This window comes from Pipra filicauda, unplaced genomic scaffold (genome assembly GCF_003945595.2).
Source record: "Pipra filicauda isolate LSUMZ 115617 unplaced genomic scaffold, ASM394559v2 scaffold13_size5146498_pilon, whole genome shotgun sequence".
NCBI lineage: Eukaryota > Metazoa > Chordata > Aves > Passeriformes > Pipridae > Pipra > Pipra filicauda.
Window position 1 is genome coordinate 4943476 of NW_024103874.1, and position 14251 is coordinate 4957726.

The 14251-nt window shown below is 48.1% G+C and overlaps 1 protein-coding gene across 1 annotated transcript in view; it reads left to right on the forward strand.

Annotated features, from left to right (window-relative positions):
- COL20A1 (collagen type XX alpha 1 chain) overlaps positions 1-14251 on the forward strand; it is a 51931-nt gene that overhangs the window by 947 nt on the left and 36733 nt on the right. Inside the window, exons 2-11 of the mRNA XM_027710717.2 lie at positions 2742-2826; positions 5236-5346; positions 7014-7157; positions 7390-7548; positions 8464-8664; positions 9898-10053; positions 11008-11127; positions 11291-11455; positions 12667-12831; positions 13995-14167. Of these exons, the coding sequence (XP_027566518.1) occupies positions 2754-2826; positions 5236-5346; positions 7014-7157; positions 7390-7548; positions 8464-8664; positions 9898-10053; positions 11008-11127; positions 11291-11455; positions 12667-12831; positions 13995-14167 (1467 nt within the window). The 5' untranslated portion in view covers positions 2742-2753. The remainder of the gene's footprint in view (positions 1-2741; positions 2827-5235; positions 5347-7013; positions 7158-7389; positions 7549-8463; positions 8665-9897; positions 10054-11007; positions 11128-11290; positions 11456-12666; positions 12832-13994; positions 14168-14251) is intronic.

The window sequence follows — 14251 nt, forward strand, 5'->3', positions numbered from 1 at the left end:
CAGATCCTCACCTTTAGTTGTGCTGCTTTAAGTAAGTGGCAGGAATTTTTTGCACTGATCTTTTTTTCTTTAAATAAAGTGAGTACTTATAAAATTTCCCATACAAATAAGAGGATCTCTGGCCACATTAACCTCCAAATCCTCTCTGAGCACACAGCTGGGGCAAGTGGAAATGTCCCACACACACACCTATTTTCCAGGCCCTGGAAATACTGACCACATGCTCCATGTGTTGCTGTCTCCAAATTCCTTCCCTGAGGGTAAGTAACAGGAGAGAGGCTCCCTGCCTGCCAGCAGGCTGGTGTCACCGTGGTCCCCTGAGTCCCAGGGTCCACAGCTCAGCCTGGCTGGATGCTGGGACCAGTGATGGCAGAAATGGATAGGGAGGGACCACAGAGCCCTGGAGTGGGGGCTTGGGACCTGGCAGGTGACCCGTGGAGAGGAAGCTCTGCAGGGAGGGTAGGAGAGAGCTCCTCCAGCTGTGTCTTCCACCATTTCAAACAGGTGCATTTGTTATTTGTGATTTAAAGGGAGGAAAATGAATGTTGGAGAAGAGGCTGAATAGTGATGGATTTGCCTCTGAATTTTTTGCTCTTCGCTTTAGTTACAGTAAAGATCCACACCCTGAGGACAAACTGTATCCAGCCTGGGTTAACCCCTGGTTTACTGTGAGTGTGGTGAGGCCCTGGCACAGGTTGTCCAGAGAAGTTGTGGCTGCCCCAGCTCTGGAAGTGTCCAAGGCCAGGTTGGACAGGGCTTGGAGCAACCTGGGGTAGTGAAAGGTGTCCCTACTGCTGGAACAAGATGAACTTTAAGGTCCCTTCTGGCCCAAACCATTCTGTGATTATATGATAATATTTAACTCATCTTTGCCATCAGGTGGAAGCTCAAGCCTTCAGGGCAAACAGAGCCTGCAATAAACCCAGATCAGTGCAGGCTGGAGGAGCCCACAGGCTTAATTTTCCGGACTTCAGATTCCATGTAACTCTGGTTAACATGAAAACATAATACACAATCCAGTAGTTTTGCCAGAGTTTGGCATCTAATTTGCCAGCAGAGCCGCGGGGAATTTGCAAGGCAATCAAGGCAGTTTGGTGGCATTGCAAAAGGGCACAAATGAACTTTTAATTCAGGGACTTTTTTTAAAAGAATGCCTGCTTCTTGCTGCTGTTTGGCACATGCATCTCTGAAGCCAGGGCAGGCTTTGTTTTTCTGGAGCTGATAGTCAGAATCCCAAACCCCCCCCGTAAAATGTTTGCTGTTTTTTATAAGCAATGACCTCATTAGCTGGAAAAATAAAGCAAGTGTTTCCCATGGCTAAAGGCTTTGGTTACACTGCAGTTGTTCCATATAACCTGATCTTCAATCAAAAAAAAAAATAATCACAGGCAGAGCAGGGCGGTTAACAACTCCCTGTTATAACTTGCGTATTTTTCCACTCATTCTTCCAGCAATTTAGAACTGATTTAAACCCCAGGAGATCATGGCTGGGTCACTCACGTGTGTATTTATTTTTCCTTGAAACTGCTACAACGTTGACGTGTTTGAGGGGAAATAGGCATTTGCCAGGAGCCTTTAAATACCTGTCCATCAAAACGAATAGAAGTGAAATGTCACTGCAGATGGCAGTGGAGGAAGCGGGTGCATGGTCTGGTTCTGCCAAAAGCAATAAGGCTGAAATGTGGAGCACAGAAATGACAGATGCCAATGATGCATTGCTAAAGGCCAAAAATGTGTGTTTAAGACCTGGTTTATTGAGATCAAGACGAGGGGGAGGCACTGTTTCCACCAGGGTCGTTGGATGCTGACCTGACATTTCTGACCAAACTGAGTAACAAGGAAATCCAGGCCAGCAAAACAGGTGCAGGTGCTCGAGGTCTGTGGTCCAGGGCTGGCTGTCCTTAGCCAGCCAGCTTTGTCCATGCTGCAGAGGTTATTCCTGAGCCAAACTGATCCTCTGCCACGATCAGGTCTGTAACTGCCTCTGCTTTCAGCCTGTTCAGGTGAACAAGTTAAAGCAAGACTATCCCATCCAGTCCCAAATGTAACTCCTTGGGAACTCCACTGTGAGATAAGAAGCAAACTTCTTCTTTGTAAACTGTTGACATACAAACTCCATTCAGTCTGTGGGCCCCTCCTGCTGCAGAAGTGCTTTATCCCAGCCACTGAGGTGTGAGGAGCTTGGCTGACAGTGAGTGCTCCTCTAAAGGCTTTTCCCCTTATGATCAGTGCCTGCATGGCAGGGACATGAGAAAGGTGCTGCCTGTATCCCTGTAATGATTTTGGTCGTGATAATCACAATTAATTACTTCTGTACAATTTAAAACAGAAGTTACTCTGGAATCTGTCTATCCAATCATTTGCCAGTGTTGCTAATTTCCATGATCAGAGCAGAACCCAGCACCTACAGTGCCACTGTTGAGATCAGAGCAGTTCCCAGCTCCAGGACCAAGCAGGCTGAGGAGTGCTCGGGAAAAGCCCACTCCCCCTCAGGTTTATAAACACAGTTTAGTTCAAGGCAATGAACAGCTATACTGGAGACACCAAGAAGATAAAATAATACACAGGAATTGCAGGAAGATTCACGTGTGATTTTCCATCCGCCCTTTCAGTGCTGTCAGTGATGCCCAGAGCTGCAGATTTCAGCTTGTGGTGCCTTAAGTGAGGACTGCAAAAAACTGGATTTTGATATGGTGAAATGTAACTTTTACTTCTCCTTCCTGATATTTGCCCTCTTGTAGGTCCTGGTCATCATGCTGATTCACACTTGGTTCTTTTTTGCCTGCCTGCCTGTGCTGAGCCACGTTTGGGGACGAGTGGGCCAAGGTAAGGAGCCTGCCTGCCCTTGCCCCTAAGATTTTTCTGTCCCCTGGGATAGCCCAGCCCTTGCCCAAGCCCTGGGCATTGGCAGTGGCACCACTGCAAGGGACATTCCCAAGGACATGCAGGATTTTGGGGGCTTGCTGTGCTCTGGTGTCTGCTGGTGAAGCTATTCCCACGCTTGAAGAGCAATGAGAGATCAAGGGGCCCATCTGGGGAGAGCACCTCGATCCCTCCCCACCCTGCAGAGCCTGTCCTCAGCATTGGCAGCAGTTCAACGTGCCACTCCCTCCCACCAGGGATGCATTTCAGCCTGTGCAAGCAATGAAGGGGCTTATGTGATCTGCAGATGGAGCTTGAGATACAGGAAGGAAAAGGGGGGTGCCTCTCTCAGTCACTGCCTCTCTCCTGGTGCTTTGGATGCCTATGGTGACATGTGATGCAATATCTGGATAAGAAAACATGAGTTGCCTTCCTCCTGCAACACATTTTGCTCAGGTAGTGCCACAAGTGACCAGAACATACCTATAGCACCTCACCACTGCCCTTCTGATGTGGAAGAACCACCTTCACATTATATTTGAACCCTGTGTGGAATTGGTGACAAATGTTTCTAGGGAGGTGATGGCACTGCAGAGTTGGGACAGATGTGTCTCTGTGTTGTGTTATCTTCCAGACCAGGCTCTGCAGTTAAGCCTGGGCTTAACTCCCTGTCAGCTGGAGAGCAAGGTTACAGCATCAAATGGTGCACATCCAACACAGGGCAGGGAAACAGTGAAGCTTTCATGGCACTGGGGATCATTTGCATCCAGCACATAATGGCGCTTTAGAAGATGTTGTCCTTTCTGGTCTGCCTGGGGAAATTCTTGTCTTTTTAGCTTCTGGGCTCCTAGAGTGATGGCCAAGGAGCTGGACCACACTTGGCCAAAAGCAGACAGCTCCATGTTTAATCTGACTGTGAATTCCCCTCATTGTTCCATGATCTTTTACCATTTCTCTTAGGCACGATTCTGGGATTTGCTTTTTTCCCCTCACCCCTCTTTCCCAAGTTTTCTTTCTTCCCCTTCAGATTTGCCTGGGGTGAGATGTGAATCTGAGCTTTGTTTCCCCAAAATAGTTATCTGCTTGTTGGGCAGCCTGCAGGAAGCCTCTGTGAGGAAAGGTTAAGGCACAGATGTGGGGCTGAGACAAGCAAGTCCTCACTGCAGGCTCTCACTGCTTTCCTGGGCAGTGACTTCACAGCAAGGATGTCAGGAGGTGTCTGGACATCATGCAGAGCGAGACTGGGGACTTGAGGAGTCCTGAGTAACAGTTTGGCAGCACTGAGTTGACTCTCCAGGTCACCCTAAGCTTTTTTTTTTATGAGTTATGGTAAAGAGGCTGGTAACAGCTGCAAATGATGTGGGAGGGCACTTGAGTGCAGATGCTTATAGTGTGTTCACTCACTGCAAATTAGGGCATCCTACTGGAAAGGCAGCTCTGGGCACAGTGTCAGAAGGAGGGGAGAGAAATCTGCTGAGTTGCCATCTTACATCCAGCCGAGTGAAAAAGTTTCATATGGTGGCATTTGTACGACAGGAATCATTGATTCAAAGAGTGACACATGAGCTCAGACATCTAGCTGGGGTTTAACAGATAGCTGTGAAATCTGGAGATGATAAGGCAATGTGCTCTTTCTTCTTTTTGCCTCCTTGTCTGCTACTATTTTTTTCCTTGGGATTTGTCATTTGGTTTGCAGCTCCCTGCAGCAAACTGATACAAGCTGGTGCCTATGAGTTATGGTCCTGCCAGGAGCTGTTATTTACACTTTATCAGGTTTTCTTTCTTTCCTTTTTTTCCTTTTTTTTTTTTTTTACCTTCTTTCCAAACCCTGTTGGTCCTTGGAGCTGCTGCTGAAATGATCTCTCTGCAGAAGCATGGGATCCATCACCTTGGGAATTTCTGTATTTCTCAGCAGCCCAAGCCCCTTGAAGAGCCTCACTGAGCCCCCTAATCTGTTTCCTGCCCTCCCATTTCAGATGTTTGCACTGAACACACTTGCTGAAACAAAACACTTTGCGGGAAAGCTCCTGAGGGAGTCCTCCAAGGTGTGAGGGGTGCAGAGAAAGTTCCTACCTCTGTGGGGGGCTGTTTTTCCTGTTTTCAGAGGTATAAAATGAGGACTCGTTTGAGCACCTGAGAAACTCCTTTTTACATGGGTGGAGGATACAGGTCTGCAGAGGGGCAAGGGAACTGCAGGAGCTGCTGTGCAGCCTCAGGGGATAGTGAGGACTTCGGTGAGATGGTGGAGGCTTCCTTTGCACTGCTGCTGTTCCCGGGTCCTTAGAGGAGACAGCACATGTGGTGGTTTGTGGGTGTATACACAGAGGGAGGAATTGCATCCGTAACAGCATGGACATGTCTCCTCCTCCCCAGGGTCGGGCCGGCTGAAGCTCACTGTCCTCTCGGAAGACAGGCTCCAGATGAAGTGGAAAGAGACTGAAGGGAACATCAGTGGCTACAAAGTTCGGGTAAAGCCCATGGCAGGTATGAGCTGAGACACTGGACATCAGCAGAGATCTGTGTATGAATGAGGGACTGATATCCACGTTTTTTTTCTGGTGGACAACAGGACCTAAGTAGGAACATTATTTAGACCTTAAGGTGATAGAAAGAAGTCAGAGGGAATTGTCCACAGCTTGTTCTAGTTCCAAGTGTTGATTGCCTACATCAAAACTTTTCTCTGGGCTGCACCTGTGGTACAGACAAGAAGTCTTTCTTCCATGGCCACCATGGGAGCAGTCCATAGTCCCTCTGCCACTCATTCACAAGAGAGAGATGAAATTCAGCTCTCTTCACCCTGGGGGAGAGGATTAGCCAGAAAGTGCTGTTCTTTGGGACTGTGATAAAAAAGATGAGGAAAGGTTCATTGCCTGATTCTTCTGTGAGAGCTCCCAACTCTGCCACCACCTGTACAGACACGGGATGGGAAGTCTTTGACTCTGTGTGCGTGGGGAGGCTCATCCCCTGGCTCCCTACCCCTACTCCATGATTCCAGATGCTGAAACTGGTGGTGTTGGAAGGACAGGACATCCCTCAGCAGAGAGCAATGGTTGGAGGCAACTTTAGTCCTGGCTGGCATCTGGTTTCCTGTTGCTGAGGCTTTCCCAGCGAGCAGAAGAAGGGAGCTGCCAGGCAGGATTGCGGCACAGCTCCTGTGATCATCCACCCGCTTTTAGCTCAGCCCCCACCTGTTTCCCAAGCTGGAGCAGGAGGTTTCTCATTCCTTCCCTGTTCCTCCCCACAGCCTCAGCTCAGCAGAGAACATCCTGGGAATGCAGAGCATCCTGGGAATGCAGGGAATCCCCACTGGCTCTCCCAGCACATGCCTGAGGCTTTCCCTCTTTGGCTGGGGAGTCTCCAGCCCTAGGCACAAGCACAGGGATGGCAGGGTCAGAAACACATCCATCTCCATAATTTAAAGCTTGTAGACTTCTCCCAATCAGAGGGGTTTAGGGAGCTGGTGTGACCCTCTCTGTTTTGTGTAGCAAAGAGCCTGTGGGGCAGCAATTGCTGCCTTGGTCCATCTGCTCACTGCCCTGCCAACACAGAAACACCCCAGTTCTTGAGTGGCCAAGGCATCACAGTCCCAGGGCAGGTTCCAACAGCATGGAACATCACTGTGGAGGGGTCTGGAGGCAGTGCCAGCCCCAGAAATGAGCTGTCTCCTGCAGAGAGCAGCTGCCCTTAGAGAGTTGGGGCAAAGATAGCACAGTGAGAGTGTCTGGGATAATTAAGATGAGTCCCAAGTGCCAGAATGACCTCCAGAGACACCAAGTCACTTCCTCATTTTGTCACATATGACCTCAATCAGTTGGATGTTTTCATAAGTAGTAGCCAGTTTTTACCCTCTCAAGACCAGCTTTTCACTCAAATACTCCTTGGGAAGTTGGCCAGAGTTGCAGTAATACTGGATGGGAACTGGTTTTCCATTTTGGGCACGTATAAGGGATTTAAAAAACCCCACCTAAATCTTCTCAACTCTACAGAGAGAAAAAGAGTAAAAATCAGAGATCCTCAAAATTTAAGGAATAAATAAGAGTTGACTGCAGTCCCTAGGCAGAACATTCCCTGCATTTCAGCGATGCTTTCACTACTGTCAGCTTAAATTTAAGCTCCAACAGGCTCTCAGCTGTGGCTTCATCCCACCTCAGGGGACTCAGAGCAAGAAGTCATGCTGAAAACCAAGACTCCCAAAGCCACAGTGGGAGGGCTGAGCCCTACCAAGGAATACATGCTGCAGGTCTACGTGCTCAACAGCTCCCAGGAAGCCCTGTTTGCCAAGAGGAAATTTGTGAGTAAGTGGAGAGGGCTATATTTTACCTTTCAGAGAGCTCCTGAGGCTATTGGGGATGTGGTTCCTCTGAGCTCATCCTCTGGCATATTCCCTGTAGACTGTATGGCAATCACAAAGCTCTTTTGGTTGGAAGGTTAGAAAGGGAGATGGTGAAGACCCAGGGGATGAGGGATGGACTGTGATTCACAGACCTGTCTAGACGGACACTTTCTCTGTTTTTGGTCTTTCCACAGTAGAGGAACTAAAAAATGCGTCCCAGACCAGAAGTAACAGAAGAAACACAGGAGCTGCATCAGGAAAGAATCTCACCTCTTTGGGCAGCTCGGCAGCTGAGCACAGTGAGGTGGCAGAGGCCACTCCACCACCCCTGAACACTGTCTTGACACAGGCAGGTGGGTGCTCTGACCATCCTGGAGTCACACTGGCTTGATTTTGAGTCATGGCCTGTGCCATGCTGCCATGGCTGGAGCACTGAGCTCAGATGTCCCTAAAACCAATCCTACCCTTTTCCTGCTTTACCTACTGCATCAGAGACATTCATTAGTGAGACATGCTAGCCCAGTCCCTTGTGTACAATTCTCAGCTACAGAAACACAGTAAACAACCCATAAATATTTGCCCCTCACACCAGCCAAACTAAAAAAGCACATCCTGGGGCTGACAGGTATCCAAATTCAGCAGATGCAGACATATCCTTCAATTGAGAGTGGATCCTTTGAGAACAAGCTGCTGGGGCTAATGGTGCTGGTTTCCCTAGGCTCTGTGTCCCAAGGCTGGCTGCAAGTGGTCTACAAGAAGGATTTCCTCAACCTGCTATGGCTGAGGACTGTATATAACCACAGAGAGTCTCATGTATCTGGCAACAAGGTTTGCATGAGCTTGAAAAGCAATTACACATGTTGATGGAAGAAAGATTCAGCAGGGCCTGTATCTAAAAAGACCTGCACTAGCTCAGGGTGCAAGTCACAGATTGCTGAGCTCTGTAGAGGCATTGGGTATGAGGTGCCATGGTATGTTTTCCCTGATTTATATTTACATTCATCATTTTTCGTCACCAAAGATAATGGAAAGGGCAAACTTCTGATGTGATCCATTAGTAACTCATGAGCCCACATGCAGCCCTCTCAGAGAGGCAAGATTGAAGATGGTCTCTATTTAGCTACTTATTTGCATAAGCCTGTAGGACTTTTACCCTCTCTGAGCCCCCTGCACCTGTGTCAAATGTGGTTTAAATCAGTGGAAGAGTGGGGCAGTTGGTTGGGGATAACACAATTAAGGACAATGGGATTTTTCTCTCTGGAGCACAGCAAAGGACAGAGCTGAAAAGAAAAGGCAGAAGGGGATTCAGCCAAAGGGCTCAGGAGAAACCACAAGACACCAGCCCAGTGTGGAGGCCGGAGTGACAGAAGCAACATCAGGAACCCCAAAATCGTCCCCGCGCACTCCTGTGAACTCAGAGCGAGAGTCCCTGGGAAAGGAAAAACCCACAAAGGATTCATCGAGGCGAGGTGAGAAGGGTTTCAAACATGTCTTGCTCCTTCTTCCCTGCTGTTTTCCCTAACACTTGTTGAATACAAGCTTTCTATCCCACTCTCTACCCACAAGATTTTGAAGAGTACAGTCCTGCTGATGGTGCTTCCAATTACTAGGTCATGCTTTGGGAGATGTCAGGGCTCACTGGAGAAACTGGAGTTCTGTATAACAACTTGGACTTTAGGGAAAGCAGGAGTTGGGCCAAAAATTCCTTCCAGATGATTTAATTTATTGACTTTTATTGATTTGGCATTATTCTCTCTTCATGTTGTCATCTCCCCCTGCTTCTAGCAGATTCATGTAAGCATTCATATTCTTCAGCAAAGCATCCCCAGCCACAGACCTTTCCAAGCCTTCAGAAGGGGAGGAGCACATCAGGGATTTCCTTATCCAACCTGCCCCTCCTTCTGGACTTGTTCCTCATGTTTCACAGATAACTGATCCAGGATGATCCTCCAGATTCAGTTGAGACTGTGATGGTTCGCAACTCTGTTGGAATGGGATGGGCCAGAGCATCCTCTTTTGGTCCCTTTAGACCAGCAGGAATCCACATCTGTGAAATGAGATAGGAGAGGAACCTCTTTAGAGCCTGTTGAATCTTGATGGGGTCATCTCTTTCCCTCCACAAAAGATGGAAAATTCCCCATTGGAAAAATATTCAAGGAAGATGCATTCAATCAGCAACGTGCCCTATCTTATCCCCCGTTAAGCTGCAGGCCTGGGGTGGAGAGAAAGGCAGGGCTGGACTATCTGTGATGCCAGCAGGTTTTTACGGAGAGATTGGACTTAATATAAACCCACGAAATAATTATAGCCCACAGGGGATCTCGTGATGGAATGGAATTAAAAAATCACCTGCAATTCTTGGAGACTTAGGCTAGATAAAAGGGAAGCACTGGGCTTGGGCTGAGATGGAATGGAGCTGACAGCTTGCAGAGAACAGTGCCTGGGTTAGCACAGGCTTCCTGACAGCTTTAACCCATTCTTTGCAGAAGTGCAGCTGTGCACCACGCAATTCCTCGGTACTGAGACGGGTTATCCTTGGATCTGTGGCTTTCACAAGATGCTGAGATGTGTCAGACTGGCAGATGGTCCAATCCACCATCCAGACAAAGCCTTGCACAGCAGATTCACTCTTTCTCTTAAAACTGAAGCAGTTTTTCCTCCTTACAATTGCTTCCCTCAATATCAAACCTTTCCCCCCTCAGGTTCCCAGTTCCAGTGTGACACACCTGCAATGACTGATATTGTCCTGCTTGTGGATGGATCCTGGAGCATCGGGCGCAACAATTTCAAGCTCATTAAGGAGTTTCTGAGCAATTTGATTTCCCCATTCAGTATTGCCCAAGACAAGATAAGAGTAGGTAGGACACACTCCTGTTTCCTGACCTTAGGATGTCTGTGTTTGAAGGGGCCTTGGTCTCTTATTCCTGTGGTTATGTGCTCCTCTGAGGAGGTTTTTTCCTTTAGGACGGGGTCCTAAAGCTGCTCTTGAAAGCTTTTCCTATCTGGTAGCAAGCTCTGGCCTCTAGTGGTGGTCAAAAATAGCTGCACAGTGAACAGAAGTGATGACTTTGGGCAGCACCAGGTTGGGTGGTGATGCTGAGATACTTTTGGGATTTGCTGCCTACAACAGCTGCCGCAACACTGGATACAGTGGCACTGCTGCTCTGGGGCTGCTGTGAATTCAGCTAGGAATGGTGTTGCTTCCAGCTCTGAGTGATGCTGACAGTCAGGAGGTACATGAAACAGGACTGTGTAAATCCTTCTCACCCCTTGCAGCTGACTAGTTTGACCCCAATTAACTTTGAGACCTTAACAAACACTCCTGATCATCACAACAGGGGTAAGTACCCTTGTACCTCGTGGGGTTTGAGGCACAGCTTTGCTGCCTGCATGACAAGGACTGTAGAATCACAGAATATCCTGAGTTGGAAGGGACACACAAGGATTATCAAGTCCAAGTCCTGACCCTGCAGAAGAATCCCAACATGTGCATGAGAGCATTTTCCAACACTTCTTGAGCTCTGACAGGCTTAGTGCCATGACTACCTCCCTGGGGATCCTGATCCAGTGCCTGACCACCCTCTGGGTGAAGAACCTTTTCCTAATATCCAATCTAAACCTCCCCTGAAACAGCTCCATGCCATTTCCTCAGCCATGCAGAGAAGTGGAGTTAGAAACCCAACCTGCTCACCCCCACTCCCTTTCATCACTTTGTGCCACCTCCCCTGTCCAGGCTGACATCCCCTCCCCAGAGTGGGGCTCCTGCAGCTCATCGTGGCTGCCACAATGCTGACAGCCCTTGCCTTCCCCAGGGCTGTCCCAGTACAGCAGCGACCCCCGCACAGAGTGGGATCTGAGTGCCTACTCCACGAGGGAACAGCTGCTGGAGGCCGTCAGGAATTTGCGGTACAAGGGCGGCAACACCTTCACAGGTAATTCCATTCACGGGGCTCTGCTGAGCAGTCTGTGCGGGGGAAGCTGTTCCCACGGGACCATGTGCTCTGTGGGGACCAAGGCCATCGTGGAGCAGAGAAAAGAGTAAAGGGGGGCTGCCTGGGAGGCTGTAGCACAACATCCAGCTCTGCTCCTCCCCAGGTCTGGCGCTGACCCACGTCCTGGAGCAGAATCTGAAACCAGACGCTGGTGCCCGGCTGGAGGCTGAGAAGCTGGTAATACTGCTGACTGATGGAAAATCCCAGGATGACGCCAACCTGGCTGCTCAGACCTTGAAGAACCTGGGCATAGAGATATTTGCCATTGGTAAGATCACAGCCATCAGTAAGGACAAATTCAACCTACTTTTGGTCATCTTCAAATTGAAGATGATGTTCCCTCAACTTTGATAGGAGCATCCTGAGGCTGTAAAACTAAGGTAGTGGGTAAGACCTAATTACATTTTGGCTAAGATGAAAATTAACTCATTTATTCAGCACAGGCAGTGTCTTCAAAGGGTATTTTTTTTTTGTTTAGAGAAAGCATTCACATGAGAGATTTCACACCTCCCATCTCAAGACCTTTGGGAGCCCCAGGGACCTGTGCAATAAAAACAATATTCTCAGCTGTGGAATTAGGCAAGAGAATATTGTATTGGGGATGGCAGAAGACCTCCAGTATAATTACTGCCTCTCACAACTTCCCACTTCTCTGAATAATAACGTTATCTGCTCTTCACTGTCCAGCAGCAATAACGAGACTCAAAATGGCCTTGAGCAACTCTGTCCTTGATGACTACACAAGTCTGCTAGAGACTAATACATGAGCAATAAAGTTACACAGAAAACTCTCCTAAAGAAGAAGGGCAAATCTGTTAGGGTGAAGGTCTTGGACTTGAGAAATCAGGCTGGATCCTGGTCTGGCAATGTTACTGCTTGGACAATATTAGGGAACCTCGAATGTAGCACTGGGAAGCAAAATGAGTTGTACTGTGGAGCTTGGTTTGCAGAGGGTTAATCTGGATGAGGAATAGAAGGAAATGGACGGAGGATGCAAGTGATGGAGAAGTTCTGTTATATAAGCAGGCTCCTTTTTACTCATCCCTGACTCTTGAAATACAATGTGATGCTCGGATGAACAACAGACTCTCTGTGGGGAGTGCTGGCACCTCATAAATATCAAATTGTTGTTTATTCATTCAGTGCTTTGCCCATTTATGCCAACTGCCTCTCAGACTGAAAAATATCTGCCTTCCTGGGAGCACAGCCTGCAAGTGATGAGGAGGCAGGAAAACAGGAGGATTCACTAGACCATCTCCAGGCCCTAAAGACAATCTGAACTCATAGCGTTGAAAGCTCTTCCCAGGCTGGACTGAGGTGGTTGCTGCAGGAAAGCCCAGGGCCACTCAGACACGACCCCTCCACTGGAATGACTGGGAGGCTCTGCTTGGAGAGAAGGGTGATGGTGAACCCATCTCTGGGGGGTCCATCCGCTCATCTCTGGGGAGTCTCTCAGCCTGGTTCTCTCCCTGGTTGCAGGGGTGAAGAACGCGGACGAGGCAGAGCTGAAGCAAGTGGCCTCGGAGCCGCTGGAGCTCACCGTGTACAACGTGCTGGACTTCCCACTGCTGAGCTCGCTGGTTGGCAAACTCACCCGGGTCCTGTGCACCAGGATCAAAGAGAAGAGCAACAAGGAAACCGCAGGTGAAGTGAAATCTCCTCAGTGAGGGCTGACCCTCCCTCTGCTCACCATCCACCTTCCTTTGCAGTCAGGGTTGACCCTTTCTCATACCTTTCCCTCCATGAGATCCACCACCCATCGTCACCACCTGACTCTTCTCCTTCAGTGCTGATCTCCTTGCTCAGCCCTCTTGCTGCCACATCAATTTCTCTTGTGATTGTTTTCTTCTCCAAGACCCTTCCACCCTTACTCTGCTGCAGAACACCTGCTGCCTCTAACATTTCACAGAATTCATCACCTGGAGATGTTTCCATTTTGATACTCTTGGTTTAGGAATCTGCTTTTGGCCAGTGAGCCAACGCAGGCAACGTCCATTCCTACCAGAGGTTTGGATAGCTCTTGGTGGATATAATCACCTAATGACAATAACGGGGAAAGGAGGGCTTCTTTTCCCTCTTCCTTTATTATATGGTGTGATAAATGTGTTTTAATCATCCTCTTTTCTGAGTTTCTTCCAACCAAGAGGAGGCAGAAAAAGCAAAAACACTGATGTGAGAATATATTAGGGAAAGTGTACAGAGTAAATGAGGAGGTGGGATGAGGAGCTGACAAAACAGCTTGTATGAAGAACCACTCCAGATATTAGGTTAGATTCTCAGGAGAAATATCCTCTATGTATTTCCATCTCCTTCTGCTCTAAGATTGGCCTAAGGAGAATGGGAAAGTCTAACTTTCAAGCACACTTTTATTTTAATTGATTCATCCTCATTAATTTGTATTTGTTTGACGTAAGTACACGTTTTTCAAAGGTGACGATTAGGCCGAAGAAAAATGGACTTCTCAAAAAGGAAACCAAAATAATTTTTGCTTGTTCATTTTGATAAATTTTTGTGATTGAGGGAAAGGTGGGTCATCTTTTGGATACATGCAAAAACGCAGGCTCGTGTTGAAAAAATATTCCCAGCACCCAGCAAAATACACAGCCTGTTCTCTATAGAGTATTTATGTTCTCTGTACACCCAGTTTTAAAATATTTATTTCAGAGCAGTTTGGAACAGTTTCTGTACTTTATAGGGAAGGAGGCTGTAAGTTGATTTGAAAAATGTCACTCATATTTATGAGCTGGAAAGTACGTTTGGCATGAGAAGTCTGACTATACGAAAGTAACTGTGTTTCTGATTCCTAGGCAGCACTGTGAAAGATTTCCCTGTGAACACAGGTCCCCAGCTGAGCCCAACTGACCTGAAAATATCAGCTGTGACCTCCAAGAGCATGAACTTGACCTGGAGTCCTCCTCTAAGACCACCAAAGAAATACCGGGTTGTGTATTATCCATCCAAGGGTGGTACCCCCAGAGAGGTGAGAGACCTTCCTCTGGATATCTGAGACTGCCAAGACTTCCAGATGGTGGCTGGGAATTTAGGTAGACTTGGGTGGACAAAA